The 16,853-nt window shown below is 37.1% G+C and overlaps 1 protein-coding gene and 1 long non-coding RNA gene across 9 annotated transcripts in view; both read right to left on the reverse strand.

Moving 5' to 3' along the window:
* Positions 1–1,842: 1,842 nt before the first annotated feature.
* LOC124962013 (uncharacterized) lies at positions 1,843–5,741 on the reverse strand. The gene is made up of 3 exons (XR_007104411.1): positions 4,372–5,741; positions 3,247–3,570; positions 1,843–2,485 (listed from the first exon to the last, which is right to left on the reverse strand). It is a non-coding gene; the product is annotated as an uncharacterized LOC124962013 (long non-coding RNA).
* A 75-nt stretch (positions 5,742–5,816) lies between these two features.
* The window catches only part of LOC124962010 (ankyrin repeat domain-containing protein 26-like), a 96,987-nt gene continuing 85,950 nt past the window's right edge, over positions 5,817–16,853 (reverse strand). For 3 of the 8 annotated variants that reach the window (XM_047521086.1, XM_047521081.1, XM_047521087.1), the window contains 4 exons: positions 15,265–15,543; positions 14,432–14,634; positions 12,934–13,059; positions 7,898–10,965 (listed from right to left, as the gene is read on the reverse strand). In XM_047521086.1, the coding sequence (XP_047377042.1) occupies positions 10,917–10,965; positions 12,934–13,059; positions 14,432–14,634; positions 15,265–15,543 (657 nt within the window). In that variant the 3' untranslated portion in view covers positions 7,898–10,916. Of the gene's footprint in view, positions 5,919–7,897; positions 10,966–12,933; positions 13,060–14,431; positions 14,635–15,264; positions 15,544–16,853 lie in introns of those variants that run through there. The other 5 variants (XM_047521084.1, XM_047521085.1, XM_047521083.1 and 2 more) reach the window with 5 other exon arrangements.

The raw sequence follows: 16,853 nt of genomic DNA on the forward strand, positions 1-16,853 counted from the left end.
AATGCTGGAAAGCTAACTCATTCATGAACGAGACTGACTGAACCACATACATACACTCTACCAAACCCAAACCAAGGGCACCTCCACTCAAGTCCTCTAAGATGAAAAGTACAAAATGTGGCCATGGCCCCAGAGCTCTACCTGAAGCAAAGTAAAATGTGCAGTAGGGCAAATAAGAATCAAAGATGTCCATTATTAGTCAATTGCAATCAATACAACTCACTTTTATAGGTATTAGAAAAACATATTATGTCAATGTATTCCTAGGTTAATGTATTAACCTTGAGGTTAAGCTTCACCAGTTTTATCCCAAATCCATCTCTGAAAAGAAAGGGAGGGGAAGTGGTGGAAGTACAAGGGCCATTAAAATCTTCACATCTCCACCTTTCTCCAAACAAGTAACTCTCTAAACCTCAACACTGGTACTCATGGAGATCTTACCTTTAATATATCCATAAATGATGAAAATCTGCTGTCTGACCTTAAGTCATTTTAATCCAGGAACGTACAAAGGAAGGTTGGTTAAAGGAAGCAAATCAACCAGATATGGATAGGTGGGCTGAAAAAAATAATCAAGAAATTTGTTTCTGCTAAACACAGAGATTTGCTAAATGACCTAGGATCCCAGGTCTACCCGGGCATGTGAGCTTTATCCACTGTTGGTCAGTCATCAAGCACCTAAGCAGTTGCTATGGAGAGCACCTATGTTTCACATGGGTCCCCTCAACTAACATCCTGGGAAACTCAGACAAAAGGTACTTGGATTAATAGCTCCGCACAGAAACACTTTTTCCATCCTCAACTATTCTGTTCTTCTCTGAATCAATTTGTTATGCCTTGATGTTACAGAGTGTGTTCATAGAGTGATTTTTGCTAACTTATTTCTACCCTTTAATATGCAACAGACATGAATCAATCCACCCTGAATTTAGCCTGAGTACTGTGTTCTCCACAAACACATGAATCTTGTGATTTTAAGTACCCTGCAGTGTATGTGTAGAGACTCATTAAATTAAAAAGAAATGCTTCTATGCATGCAAACACATATAATTTCCCAAATGTCTCTAGAGTAAATCCTGAAAGGAAAGCCCTATGTCACATATAAATAATTTCCTCTAGAGATATTGGAAATCCCAGGACATTACCCAGGATCCTGTCTCTTGATGTCTTTCTCACATAGAAATATTGAACTAATGGTGTGGATTACACCTACAGTGCAAGGGGAAACTGAACACCAGGCAGCACCTGAAGGATCAGGTCTGGAGCTCTGACACCACCTGTTAGCGTAGGAATCGTAATCCCTGGGAGCACAGAATGATTGTATCCCAGAGGCAGGACTGCTTGTAAAGTTTACAAGTGATCCTGATTCTTTTTTTAATTGCAGTAATTGCAAAATTTAGGCTGACAAGGTAAAAGGGCATCCAATGACATGACAGTAGATCGGTTGAGTTGAGGTCAGAGAGTTCCCAAAAGGAATAGAGCTTTGGGACCATCTGTTTATAGTTGTCATTGCTGGACATTTCCGAGTCAGGAATAAGCTGGCAATTGCATCACCTATCTTCCAAATAACCACAACGCCCAAAATACACAATTCATCCAGAGAATGTTTCATGTCTTTCTTTTGTGTGAAGAATCTTAGCACTACCAAGAAGCTTACAATTCTACTTAATATTCACACAGTAGCTTATTACACATTTAATTATTCAATTTTTCATTAGACAATTTATCTTATTATATCAAGAAGCTGCTTTGCAAAGTGGAGCAAGAAAGAAAGTGGCTCTGACATTCAAACCACAATAGTTCCCAGTGCAGAACTCACAACACAGAGGCTCTGTATTTTGGAAAAGTTTTTTTATTCTTTCAAATTTTCAGTTCCTTTTTATTCAAATGGAGATACTAATATCTATGTTGGAGATTTGTTGGCAGGATTAAATGAGTGATACAATCAACATGTCTGACAAATAATAAGTGTACAATAAATATTTTCATTTCAAGTTCTTATGGGAGGTTTGTTTTTCCTTAAGAGCAGGATTATTTTGTATAACTAATGACAAAAATCTCAGTTTTCAGCAAGTGCCTCAAAGAATTGTTTCATAAAATCCTCTTTTCAGGGTATTAAAATGATTGATCCTGAGAAAATCTGATTTTATATTATTTAAAAAGTTATGAAATGGGAAGTAGGTTTGTCTGTGGGAACAAAACTTCTTCTTAACTGCACACTGTTTGTACCTTTCTCCTGTGTCTATTATGATGGGTAAATAAGAGATAATGAAAATCAGTTGGAAAATTGGAATGTGGCAAACTTGTCATGGCTTTGCTTTTTGCAAAATTAACAGATATATACTTTGAAGTCTTCTAACTACTTTGTAAGTAATCATTCTTCCAGATAAGACTCCTTGTTTTCTGCATTCAACTAATCCACAAATTGATTGAAGGTGTATTGAAGACTGACACTGAGATTCTTTCATATTAAACACTACAGATTCTGCAAGAAAAATAAATGAGATTTTATTTTAATTATTGATTCACAACCTACACATAGAACTTGTTTCCTTCTTAGACTCATCATGGAAGAGATAATTTCTACACTCCAAAAAATTGAAGCCTAGGGAGATGATTATCACACATATGAATCAACTATCACACAATTGATGATTATCTGCTTAGAAAAAGTTAAGGTGTGTGACCTAAACTTTCCTAAAGAGTTGTCCAGAAATGTAATATATCACTAGGGAATCAGGTCACCAGGAGATAGCTAGGTCATGAAAATGTTGGATTTTAATTGACTGTTACAGGCAGGTGAAAAATAGACTAAGGAATAATGAAAAGATGCTACCTAGGGATGGGAACTGGATCAACAGCTATTTTAAGGACCAGACGAAGAATTCAGGAGGTGGGTAGAGATGTTGGTGCTGGCTAGGTGCCAGAGCATGAATGCAAGACTTAGCTTTATGTTATTTTATTCCATGGGCCAATATGGTGCCAGTTGGGGCAGGTGGGGTTGGAGAGGAAAATGAGTTTCAAGAGCAGTACACACAGTAGTACCTTATAGAAATTTTGATTTGTTTTTCAAGAGTTCATCTCTGGCCTTAGCATTAATTTACACACTACTTTTCCACATTAACTATTGCTTGATTTAGTTATCTTCCTCATTCAGTTTAGTTCAATCCATTATATTTCTTGACCACCTATTGTGCACCAAACACAGATCTTAGAGAAATGAAGAGTAAGAATCAAGGCACTTACACTTTAGTCCATAAGAGGTCTGGACACATATTCTGTTCAATGATACTGAGATGGCTTTTGTGCCATTGACCGCGATGACACAAAAACAATGACGGGTCAAACTGCCGGCTCTGAGCACCCGTGGTAGTGAGTTATCCAACTGTGCTGGTTGTCATATTCTTTTGCCAGGCAATCACAGGAAAAAAAAATCATCATTTTCACTTAAGAATGCTCTCTAGTGAGACATGGAGATGTATACCTATAGTCCCACCTACTTGGGAGGTTGAGGCACGAGGATTGCTTGAACCCAGGAGTTTGACACCAGCCTGGGACACATAGCAAGACCTAACAAGAGAAAGAAAGAGAGAGAGAGAGAGAATCTTGACATAGCAGTACAGCAGTAAAAATTCTTACTCTTATTAAATATTAACTCAAATAGGTATCTTTTACGATTTACTATGACTGAGAAGCATGCATAATGTTCTGCTGCACAAAGACTATTTTGAGATAAAAGCACTTGTGCAACCAAACTGAGCACCATTGACCACCATATTTCATGCAACATTTTCTAATGAAAAGACAGACTGGTTAGTCCATCATGGGTATTTATTGAGGGGAAAATTTTTCAAATTTTAGTAAAATGAGCTTGTTACTTCAAGGAAATCAACCAACAGTATTTGGAATAAGAATTCCAAACTTTCAAGAAAATATTAGAATTTTGAAAAATTTTTTCAGACACCAGTAACTTGAAATCTTGTTATTAAAGAAGATATCTTTAATCTTCTGATGAGAATGATGGTGATATTAATGATTGATTTTTTGCATACTATAAATATGTCAACATATTGAATATCTATCTGCACAATTCAATAAGACAATGGATGTTTGAGGTTATAAAATCAGACTTAAGTAAAAGAATTATTCAAAGAGCATTTTAGACCAATAGGTTAATGCAACAGAGCTGAAGAAGTTCACTGATAAGTTTGAAGTTCCACATTTCAATACAAACTTAACAAACCAGTTCATGTCAAGTTTTGGGGTATACAAAAGAATATTGAGAGTAATTATTGACAAAGGCTAGATATCACATATTCAAAGATTTATCCCCACTAAGGGGTTGGGAAAACCAACGAGGAAGGTGTTCACCTGTGCACAATCCTCTCAAAAAGGGACAGCATGGATTAGAGTATATGCCTGATCGTCCTTTTCTGTTGGGGCATCGATCTGTTTGTCTCTGCCATGACATTGTGATATTGTTATCCAAAAGCATTCAAAAATGCTCATTTTCTTAATTTACCCCAAATACTTCCAAAGTCCTACAAAATCAGGAAAACTTTGATGAAAAGCTAAAGATTAAATGAAATGCTTTGTAAGCTACCGCAAAAATATAGTATATGCCACACTTAAATTTAGACAAAGGCTTTATTGCCCTACTGGCTATAAATGTGTTGCAGCTGCAAATTACACTTCCCTATGGGATTGGGAAAAAGTTAAAAATCTTTTAATGGACATTGGTCAGAGAAATTGGTCAGAGAAATGATGACAGTCTGGATCTTATAGAGTTATAAAAAACATATCACTCAGGATATTCAGGAAAGCAGGAATGATCTTGTGGATCCTGCATGGCTTGCTGAACAAATACTTAATGATTTAAATGATTCAATCCTGAAGATATGTTAAAACATTCCATATGTCACTTTTTGGCATCATGTTTTACTACTAATTCTCTTTTGTTATAACAGTAGGATGCTGTGTCTTCGGAGAAGAAATCTGAGAACATCAAATGATAGCACATCACTTGCACTGAAAACATTAAAAAGGGGGGAGATTTCAGGAGAGGTGACTGAATTACAGTTCTTCAACGTCCTGTGCCAGAGGTGATGCCTCACCCAGGAACATTCAGTGCTAAACTACTGTTTAAGATTGCCCCGTTGCTATGGTGGTACCCTGCTCAAAAGGAAGCTATGGAGCTGTCAAGTTCTTGACCTTGAAATTCCCATGCCAGCTTCCTGGGGGTAGAAAATTATGGGCACAAGCTAATAATAATAATAATAATAATAATAATAATAATAATAAAATGCTCATACCTATGTCCTTCATTCGGCTTGAAGAAATTTTCTCTTGAATATATCCCTCAATGATATAACCTATATAATAAATGTACTGAGCTGGCTCATGGTCACTGCACTCCTCCAGACTGTAATATCCACTGGGTCCCATAGTTTTTACTTGTGTGTCTGTCTTTTCTAATCCCCCATCGCCCCTCATTTGATTTCATGAACTCTCATGCAGACTGCGACAAAATATAGTCTTCCGCTGCTGTTCTACGTTGTAAAGTGTTTTAAAAGTGTATTTTTTATAATTATTTTTTAATTTAGTTTTGTATGTGGTGCTGAGGATTGAGCACAGTGCCTCAAGCACACAAGGCAAATGCTCCACCACAGAGCCACAATCTCAGTCCAACACTGTAAATATTTTGAAAGTACTTTGATGTAGCTAAATTTTGCTGGTACACAGGGTATTCTGATTTTTATTTTGGTAAACTGAATTTCAGAATACTTGCCCTTATCCTTAGGGTGCAGCTCCACATATGGATTTAGCATGCCAGTTCCTCGGTTCAATCCTCCATTTCCCAAAAAGAAGACAAAAATAACGGCCAACTTGCTTTTCAGGTCCTGTTACCAAAGGTCCTGCTAACAAAAACAAGAAGGCATTTGTGACTGGCTCTGGCACTTTTCTCCTTTCCCTTACTGAAAATTTTCAGTCTGTATTTCATCAAGCACTTTGGGTTTGTGACATAGAAAGTCAGGTGGCTTGTGGCCATGGTGGCAGAGATCTATGATCCCAGACACCGGGATGCTGATGCAGGCGGTTGGGAAGTTCAAGGCCAGCCTGGGAAAATTACCAAGGCCCTGTCTCAAAAAGGGCTGGGATGTTGTGAAGTGATAAAGGGCCCCATTGATCAATCCTGAGAAAAAGCATCTAATATAAAAGAGAATCAACTGAGGACAGAAAAGGTAGCCCCTAATTAATTAGATGGAAAGCAAATTGTACATAAACAAACGCAAGTTTCCCAGAGACTTGTAAGTTTCTACAGTGAACAACATACATACATGGGTGTACACTAACAGATATTGGTTTGAATCATGGAAATTATAGTCATGCACTTGTTGCATTATGGAAAATATTTTTTCAGACACTTTTCTACTATATATAGAACATATTTTTTTAAATGAAGACATGGAGAGTAAGATGCTGTACTTCATTTTACTAGGTAGCATACTTTCAAGTATCAATAAAGTGCCCTATTCAGATGAATGATCAGTAGGTGGGAACCCAGTTTTTATTTGGCTCATCATCAAGATGGGCTAGGCAGTAGCCCCTTCCAAACTTTTTATCTCCTAGGAATCAGGCTGTTCTAAAGGCACTAAAGCCAAGTACCTTGGTGAGGGCAGATCCATCCTGTGTGTGTCCTCCGCTGGGCACAGCCTGGAAGTTGCTTGCTTCTCCCACATCCCCCCTGCCAGCATCTCAGGCCCCTTGCCTCTAGGTCTAGGCCTGTTGCCTTTCTTCCATCTCTGTTGTTCATGCCACTCTTGCCAGGAGTGTGCAATTGCTGACCTTTGACTACATTACCCCCCTTACAGCTTTCTCAATTGTGAGCAATATCCTGATACCAGGTGGTGTATCTACTGGAGTTGGACCTACAAGAACTCCACTGCCCAAAGCACAGGAACTGCATCCTCAGGATAGTGGAGGATCCCAAGGGCTCCTGGTCCTGTATCCACACAACACAAATGTCCTCTTGGTAGAGGCCAGAGGCTCAGAGGCACCTTCCCTCCCCCTTCCCTAAATTCACCTCTGCAAGGCAATGACAAAGGTGAAAGAATAAGAATGAAAACACATGTTTGAAAAAATGCAATATTATGATTAAAAATAATTTGCCCATGTTTGCTCACTGGATTTGTCATCATTCTGGCTCTGTACCTGAGCTTCTGTTCCCCATTCTTAGTACATTAATTCAACAAGCACATGGGAAGGCAGTGTGACAGGAGCTGGAGTTACTACCTGGAGGTGATAGGGTCCACTGCTTAAGAATCCATATTACAACAGAAGTGTCCTATCAGCAAATTTCACACTAAGTCATAGACACTATGGAAACATCTGAAAAGAGCAGAACTGGAACACTCAGATGAAACCTTTTGCAGTCTTTTCTGGTGGAGGTAATGTGTATGTGGATACCGCAAGTGTAAGGAGACAGTAGCCAGAACAAAGAAGCACATGCAAAGAGTCAGAGGCAAGGAAGAGCTCTTAAGGAATTGTAAGTGGTGAAGGTGGCAAGAAGCCAGAGCAAGGGACTGAGGAGGGTAAGTGGTAAGAGGAAAGAATGAATTAATTTCAAACAGATAAATTTTTTTTTATTCTAGGAGAAGTTATTTGGAGTATTCCTGAGGATAAAAGGTAGTCCCTTGGCATAGTAAATGACAATATGTTAACCTGGTACAAGTCAGGAGACAACTGATGAAGTGCATTGGCTAGACTCTACTACAAAATGCAGGAGTGTGCATTTTGGTGCCACAAAACGGAACTGGAGGACACCTATGTTTTCTAACACTATACGCAGGTGGACGACATACAGCAATAGCAGAAGGAATGAGACTATGAAGCCATGTAAGAGAGCATAAATAAATAAGGATGTTTATTTCACTAAGAATGTTTATATTATCCTATTTCTCATTTGATGAAATGAGCAAAACATATTTAACAAACGTATTTTACATAAAATATATTAACCAAAAAAGGGACATTTGCTATTTATAGATCATTTCAGAAAATGATACATTAATACATTAATCTAAATTTGCTCCACTGTGTTTATAAACTACCTTGGTTTCAGTTCTCTGACTTATACCTCATTGCAACACCTGTCACAGTGTAAGGAATAAAAATATTATTTGTAATGCTAAATTGAAAAGGGAGTTATAACTCTGGGAATATCATTTTAAAATGAGACCTTAAAAGAAGAGTTTTAGAGCCTAGAACTAGTTATATGTAGGTAATAGAATAGACATGTAATATGGAAAACTACGAAGATAACTTTGATTCAATGGACAATTCTAATTGATCTATTAAATGCTAACTATGAAATCTACACTGAGCTATGCACACTATTTACAGAATAGAATAGACACGTAATATGGAGAGCTACTAAGATAATTTTGATTGAATCGACAATTCTAATTGATCTATTAAGTGCTAACTATGAAATCTACACTGAAATATAGACACACTCAACCCTGGAGTAAGCAGGGAGCGGGGACAAGCTAAGGGAGGGGCTGCTCTGCCAAGGGACACCCAAGAGTCTATCTAAAGGTCCTGGGCACTGAAAGCTGTAGTTTTCACCTGCTTGGTGGGAGCGTAGAGTGGTTGGTCTCATCAGGGCAATTTAAAAACATGAAAAGAGTATTTGAAAGTCCCTTTCATTCAATTTTTGCTATCCCATTGAATCAAACTACTTCTTTAACAGAAATTCAGAAGTTTTCTCTCTGGAATGGTTTAATACAGTTCCTGAGACAGATTAGGCAGGAAAAAATGAGAAAAAAAGTCTCGCAACATTCATCACTGTCCTATTCTGTTAGATAAAGGTTTCACCAAAGCATGAGTAGTGAAAAACACACAAGCTTAAGGGACACTCAACGTTGTTAAAAGGAATGAACATATTTAGCAAAACATTGAAAGCACTGTTCTATTTGTTTTTAATTTAGAAAGGTATCAAACTCATAGTGCCTCTTTTTTCACATAAGCATGCACATAGATATGAGTTTTAACAGGAAATCATACAAATAAAATCTGTATAAACACAAATCCATATTGAGCTATAACACAGATAACAAAGTAAAAATGAAGAAAACTGGCCACTATATACAGTTGAAAACTACTGTGTCTTATACACTAGAAAGTCTTTTATAAAACAATCATCTTATATAATCAGAAGACCAATCTTCAATGTCATCCTGCAAGGTGGGTTTCTTTACTATCTCCTACAAGCAAAAACAAAAGGGCAATTAAATTGGTGTCACTGTGACAAGTTTTCAAATGTCCACTTTCATGAGCTGTTTCAAGTCCTAACTTTATGCTTTTCTTCAAGTAATTAAGCATCCCATGCATATTTATCAGCAAAATGCAGCTTGGGTAATTGATAAACTCACCCTGGAGTTCCCTAATGATATTAAATTTATATATACTCAGAATAGAATTTGGGAACACAATATTCTCATTTGGAAAAGTTGATCTTACTAAGGCCTACTAGAAGCATCTTTAGAGTAAGCCAAATAAAATGCTACCACAAATGTCAATTTCCAATAGGTTCATTATATCACCAGAAAACAGACGGTTTTCTGCAAATGATCTTAAACTTATATCCCAGATTTACAAGTTCTTGTTTTGGTTCGTAGATTTCACTATTACCTATAAAAAGAAAAAAACAAGCATTAAATCTTAAAGAATCAACACTTAAAATGAGACTCCACAATTGAAATACAGCACCTAAACAGAACACCAAAATGATTAGGCTGTAAAAAAAGCATTTTGTTCAGATCTCTTTACATACGAGAGCCAAAGGAGAGAGATGATAGCTTGACAGGACACAAAGCCAAATGGCTGTAGACTCTGGCCTAGAGTTCCAGGGTGTCACTAATGTCATACTCAGTAAAGAAAAAGGATTTTTAGACATAGTTCTAAGATAATGCATACGTAAAAGTTTTTCTTGAGGGTCAAAATGTTCAGTCATGAGATATAAAAGGGTAACTCTCCAATGTAAAATGTTTTAGTATTTTGAATAAAATAAAGGAATACAAATAAATACCATGAACTCTAGTAGCAGCAATCATTTATTCTCTATTCATCAAGCACAGATACTTTAAGGTATCTGTTGAAGGATGAACCCCTACTGTTGAACCACACAAGCTTAAAATGAGAAAGCTCTCTTTTTAAACAACTTCTTTATTTATTCAAGGTAAGACTTAGTTTCCCAAAATGAATCCACAAAGGAATTATCCATGTGGTGAAAATCAATGATAGCAAAATTCAAAGCAGAAAACAAAAATTTCTCTTTACCATCTACCATACTTCTAGTCATGTGTTCAGATATATACAGACAAGGCCTTCATTTCAAATATAATTTAAATCCAGGCAGAAATGGTAGCAGAAAACTCATTTCCCTAGCCTCAAGCTTCCATGTAAGGACTTGGACTCTCCACCTTCTTCATGAGAGGAGAGATTTACCTAGTGGCTGGATGGATCACACTGAATGCCCTGGCTTGCCTCTCCATCTCTCTTTGAAAGACATATCTGCCTATGGTAATGTGTGGCTCTGCTCCCATGTCTGCAGGGAGCATCCTGTTTCTGGGACACCAGTCAAGTAGTGGCTTCTTCCACTGGAAACTAAGTGTCCAATCTGAGATGGAGGATCTGGAAGCCCACTGTGGCTTCATGGCTAAGCCCGTCTTCCTCTTAAGTATTAGGTTTGAGCAGTGCAGCTAGTAGGTTGGTCTCTATCCCTCTGCCTTTTGGCTTCTGATGTGGGGTGGGGGGAATAAAGTGTCCTTTACTGCCTACCACACCACACCACAACCCAGCAAATGGATGGTTGATTGCAGAGACTTACGGAAAGGTTTTCTTCTTCCTTGGCTTTATGATGTTTCTTCTTGAAAATACTGCTCACTTGAAAGAGAGATAGAGCTGAAAGGGAGATGTTAAAAACAGAAATATAGTGAAATTGACAAGAGTAAGGCATATCAAATACAAATATAATCTCACTCACTTCAAGAGGGTACACTGAAAGTCCACTGGATCTTACTCTAAATGATGTGTTAGAAAAGCATTCCTTCAAAAAAATTTAACTAATACATACACACTTTCCACACTTTACATATATTTGGTAACTCTTCATGGTGTAAAGAAAAATTTGATATCATTCCTTCTTTTTCTGGAGCACTCAATTGTTATAAGGAAATACATATACACTCACATATAATAAAATTAAAGAAGTTTGTCATGTGTGAATTTCAATGTTAAACTGCAAATGGCTTATGCATAAAAGAACTCTACACCAGTTAGTATATAATTATAAAATATACGTATTTTATCTCAAAGGCCCAAGGAACAGTTTTTGGAAAGCGAAGGCAAAGAATGAATGTATATTTAAACAACTTGGGAAAATACTAAATGAAAATGAAAAGAATTGGAGGAAGTGGAGAATTATCTCCAAGTTCCAGAAGACAGAAAGAAGACAGAGCATTTAACTTGGAGAATAAGAAAGCTTTTCAGATCAATGTTTGATGTCTGAGTAGTAAGTGTTATGCTAGGATAATGTGGTAAGAACTACAATTCAGATAAGACAGGCACTGCCTTGGAGATGCAAACCAGTCTGTTCAGTTGAGGAAAAGTACCAATCATAAGTCTGTTGTATACAATGTTTCATCATGAAAATTGTTAAAGTCTGTGGCATCTGGCTTTGACTGTGTTGCACCTAATTTGTCACCTTTAGGGTAGAAAATAGAACCAAAAATGATATTTGAGAACACGGAAAAAAATTACTGAAATGAAACACCAAAATTTATGTGAGTGTTTGTAATGCCATTCCAAAAACGACGACTATCAAATGTACTCGTGGGCCTGGGATGTGTCTCAGCACTTGAGAGCTTCACTACCCAGCTTGAGGACCTGGGCTCCCTCCCCAGCACAAAGAACATGAGTTAAACATTGACTTCATCTGTACTGCTTTTTTTCTTCTAATTTGTTAGGCACAAAGCACTAGAACATAAAATTAGTTAAACCATCAAATGTAACCTTTCATGAAATTGGAGTACTTTTAGAAAGATTTGAGTTAACAGAGAATTGGTATGTATATCGGTGGCAGCCTGTGCGAACAACACCCCAGGTTCAATTCTCAACTTTATATAACCATTTTCAAAACAGTATATTATGAGAAAACAATTCTATCTGCAATAAAATTATGAGAGCTATATCTTTCCTGCTAATTTTTATTTTTACATATTATCATAAAAATCAATAAGGCACCAAGAGAGCTCTACAATACCTCCCCATCGATAAAACAGAGCATCCCAGAATTATTCAATAATGTACATCCTTATAGTACAAATGAACAAAACCTATATGTGGTAATCTAGTAATACAAAAAAGTTGTTAAATGACGTGGGTAAATTTCATGTAATGCTAAGAGATGAAATAAATACTTCATGCTATGAACATGGAGAAAAACTGTGTTAATAAACAGTGGGGTTGAAATCACAGACTAGAACCATAATCATTATACTCATTTTCCTTAACATTACAACAAAATGATTTTAACATAGCACTTCATAATGGAAGTAGTCCAGAATGATTAACCTTGCAAAAAAAGGAGATGGTAAACAAAATTATTTTACTTTCTGGATCATGGCTAAAAATCTTTACAAGTCTCTTGTTTTGTAACATCTCACCCTATAACCCACCCTTGTCTATCTTTTTACACAGTATGTTGGCACATCTGACAAATTTCTCTGTTCTTTCTTCATTCTCATGGGTTATTGTGACCTTCACTTCATATGCCCAAGTCAATGGAATGACTGTTATTTACTAAATGAAACAAAAAAAAAATTCTATCACACACCTGAGACCTGAAGGAAAATAGAGAATGCAACTCACCTTGCAGCCACAGTTCTGCATGCTGTTATTTCAACACGACTGGTGTGCAGTAGGATCATTGATGTTTCCTGAACATTACGATGTCTTCCAAGCTCATTACTCACTTCCGCTAGCCTTTCCTTCGTCCTGCAAAGATTGAAAAACAAAATCATTAGTTTCTCATTTCCCCTAAATGAACTGCATTCTTCAGAAAGTGCCATGAGAGTAAATGGAGTTTTCCACTCAACAGTGTTTTAATCCTAAACCTGTCAGAGCAGACCTACCGCGTATAGTTAGTTTTAAGTCTCAAATGGCTGGAATGAGCTACATATATTCCTAGGGGGAAAAACTAATAGTTCAAACTAACTCACAGCTCAAACAGAGGAGGAAGGAGAAATCGCTATCAATGAAGTGTGGTCAACAGGTGACACCTCTGCCCTCCGGAACTTCTCCACTCCTAAGACCCTGCAAGATGCTATGAGCAGTACACTATTCAGAGGGTAACTGTGAGATGATGCAAACACCGATTCAGGTGATTCTAATGGCCTATTCTAATACTGTGTATATTAAAACACCATGATATGCTGCCTAAATAAATGCAAAAAAATACTCAAAAAGTCAAGGCAGTAATACTTGTATTTAGTGAAAACAGTTTATGCCTTTGAAGAGGTACCCCTCAAAGACATTGTCAAACATATGCTCTCACGATCTGCAGAGTCCACACATTAGATGGAAGAAAACGAGCACTGGGTCCTCCAGAGTAATTCAGAGCAGCATCCTCCAGGGGAGAACCAGAAAACTCACTTGGTGATCAGAAGAACTCAAGCAGCCTGCAAGACGGTTAGCTTACAACATCCTTAGCAAGGCACTGGAGGGGGGACCAACTCTTTGTGTTCCACTCAGACCCTTTCACTGGACCAAGGAATTTGTTTCAACCACTTTGCAATTTATTCTATTCTTCATCACGTTTATCACTTCCTATATCACAAGTATGAGTTTATGTAGACCTGAAAAACTCGAAAGGACAGATGGTCTCCAGCGACCCTCTAGGGATAATATGAAAGATCTCTAACAAGGAAAATTCATTGACCAAGTACCAGAATGCCCCCAGAGGAGGATTACAGATAGCAATTCTTTGGGTTTCAGTTACAATCTTTCTCATGTAGTTACTTACTGATAGATTTCTTGGACAGAATGCTATCAAGAGAATTTGTAACCATGTCACTCGTAAGATGTTAAACATGATATTAGATAAATACTTAAAGATTAAGTGATAATTTAAGCAATAAAACTACATTACTGAGAAAGATGCAAATGACATAAACCCCAAATGGGGGGAGATATAGAAAGGGCCCTGCACTCATATTCTAAAATTAAGTTTATTTACCACCAATATGGTTCAAACTTAGCCTGCCGAGTTGCACGTTCTAATCATCTCATGACCGTGACTCATGAAATGTTATTCTTTACAGACAAATATATCAGCTTAATGTACTTCCTATGATACTAATTCACTCACATGCTAAGTTCATCAGACAATGACATTGTCCTGTCCAATTCTTCTAAATAGAGCTGTTTGCACTGTTCCAGCTCTATTTTATAAGCGTAAACTTGATTGTTCATGTCAAAAAGTCTGGCCTTCATGTCTTGGATGTTCAGCCTCATCTGACTCCTCATGGAAACGTCATGATGTTCTCGTAATTGGTGTAAATAGATCTTTGCCTGAATCCATTTAAAAGGATATATTTTAGACATTAAGTATCATACAAAAATTTACTGTGCATTTTTTTCTTTTGGCAGTGAATAAGCATTTTTTTAAATGTGAAAAAGATTTTTTTTTAAAAAAACTAAGCCATTGGTATCAACTGTATTAAATGTGCAAAATTAAATGATTTTAACCATTCTTCTAGTCACCTTTTAGTTGTTTCATTTATGTTATTATATTGTGTGCTGCTTGGCATCAAACACAGGCCCTTCCTTGCTCCTGATAGGCAACTAAGTACTCTACCTGAGATACATCCTCAGCTGTGAATCACTTTGTAATCAGATGTCAGAGAATAATACGATTGGTTCAAAATTTTAACAATATAAGGTTGTCAGCAAATACCTATTCTATATCACTCTCCTTTCTTTTCCTTGTACTATTCTTACTTTATGCCACCAATGATTTTCTTGCATGAAAATCACTTTTCTGAAGGATCAACTTAGTTCTAGTAATGATGAGCTCTGCACTATTTCTCTAGACACCTTGAAAGCAAATTTCTGTAAGGGAACAGAGGAACCACATACCACATAGACATTCAAGATACATGTTGCAGTGAATGAACTAAAGCACATCACAGAAAAATTCACCTGTAAAGACTGCACCGTTTCCTCCAATGTTTTCTCCCTCTCTGTCCTTTCACTTGCTGCTTCATACTGTCCTCTTGGATCAATTTCCACCGAATCATTTTCCCTCGATTGAAAGGTTACTATTTTTTCTTCTAATTCCTTCTTCTCCTCCTCCAGTTTTCCATACAAAATTTTTAATTCTTCCAGAGACAGAACCTCCTGTCTCAGGAATTCATTTTCCATATTTAGATATGCATGTTGTGAACAGGAATATTGCAGTTGTTCATTAAGATCATCCAACTGCATAAATAAAATAACATATTAACGAACATGGTAGGCTTAGAACAGTCTCACAGAAATGGAATAACAAAGTTTGACTTGCACTCAGTTGCAATGAAATACAATGTAATCTGGTCTCTGAAAATGTGTTCCAGTCAATCACTCTTAAAATCAGTGAAGTGAAAACCATACATAGGCACAGAAACCAGTTCCTAACATGCACCACTTTTTCACAACCCATCACAGCTGACCATGGACCTTTATTTTTCTAGGACTCATTTTCATTTTTCTTCACCCAAAACTGAATGTCACCTCTTAGTGGAAGACCTTTGCCTCTTAAGTCCATCTTCACTTCTCTTACTTTCTAAAGTCATTTTATGGACCTCACACTGACTTATTCAGACCTGCACCAATAAATGGTTCCCATGAGTCTGAACAGAACGCTCTTGGCTAATCAATTTTGTAAATATGGATTCAAACATCATAAACCATATTCTGAGCTCAGGGAGACCTCCTATAACATGTTCTAGGTGACAGCCATGCTGATGGACCAGATCAGAGCAGCTTCAACAGACAGACGTGTGGATTTAGGAGACGATAGAATGTTCTGGTCCCCAAAGCCAACTTGCACTCACACAGACAATTTCTAGAAGACGAGACTGTGACTGACCTCACCCACCCATGCCTAAACTGCAGACTGTGAGCACAATAAACACTGCTTTCAAAGAACGGATTTTCAAGTGGTTCATCATACAGTAATACTGTCAGTGGTATTGTTAGAAATACTTATTTGCTGACATTCTATTAAAACATACAACCATCTTTAGGATACCTTTGAACTAGAGTTAAGAGGAAGCCAAATAATTTTGATTAAATAAAATCAAAAGGCAGTCAATGGAACTCTGAGAGGAATTTGGGAGGTCCTTAACTAGACTGACAGGAAGGGTTTCAAGGTCTGTGATCTAAATGAAATGGTAATGTGGAAAAAAGGGGGCTCCTGCTATGGAGCAGCAGGAAGTACCACTGGAGCAGAGCTAAGGGGAAGAGACTACAAAATTTAAAGAAACTAGCAGTTACTGAATTCAAGGGCCTCTTTCCCATTGGTATCCACTCTACTTGTCAATTTGCCAAATATTGCTGAAGAAAAGCATTCTAGGGTAAGTTCAAATCCAGGAACTTCTTGGAACATGGTCTGTAGTTGAAGCTGACATTATGACTCTAAAACCCCTTGTTAGGCCTTCAGAAAAAATGAGGTGTTGCCTCAAATTCCCTTCAAGGTCTGTAGGGTATAAAAACTTAAAAAAAAAAAACCTTCTATAATAATTAGAAAC

The sequence above is a fragment of the Sciurus carolinensis genome, chromosome 12, assembly GCF_902686445.1.
Source record: "Sciurus carolinensis chromosome 12, mSciCar1.2, whole genome shotgun sequence".
Classification (NCBI taxonomy): Eukaryota; Metazoa; Chordata; class Mammalia; order Rodentia; family Sciuridae; genus Sciurus; species Sciurus carolinensis.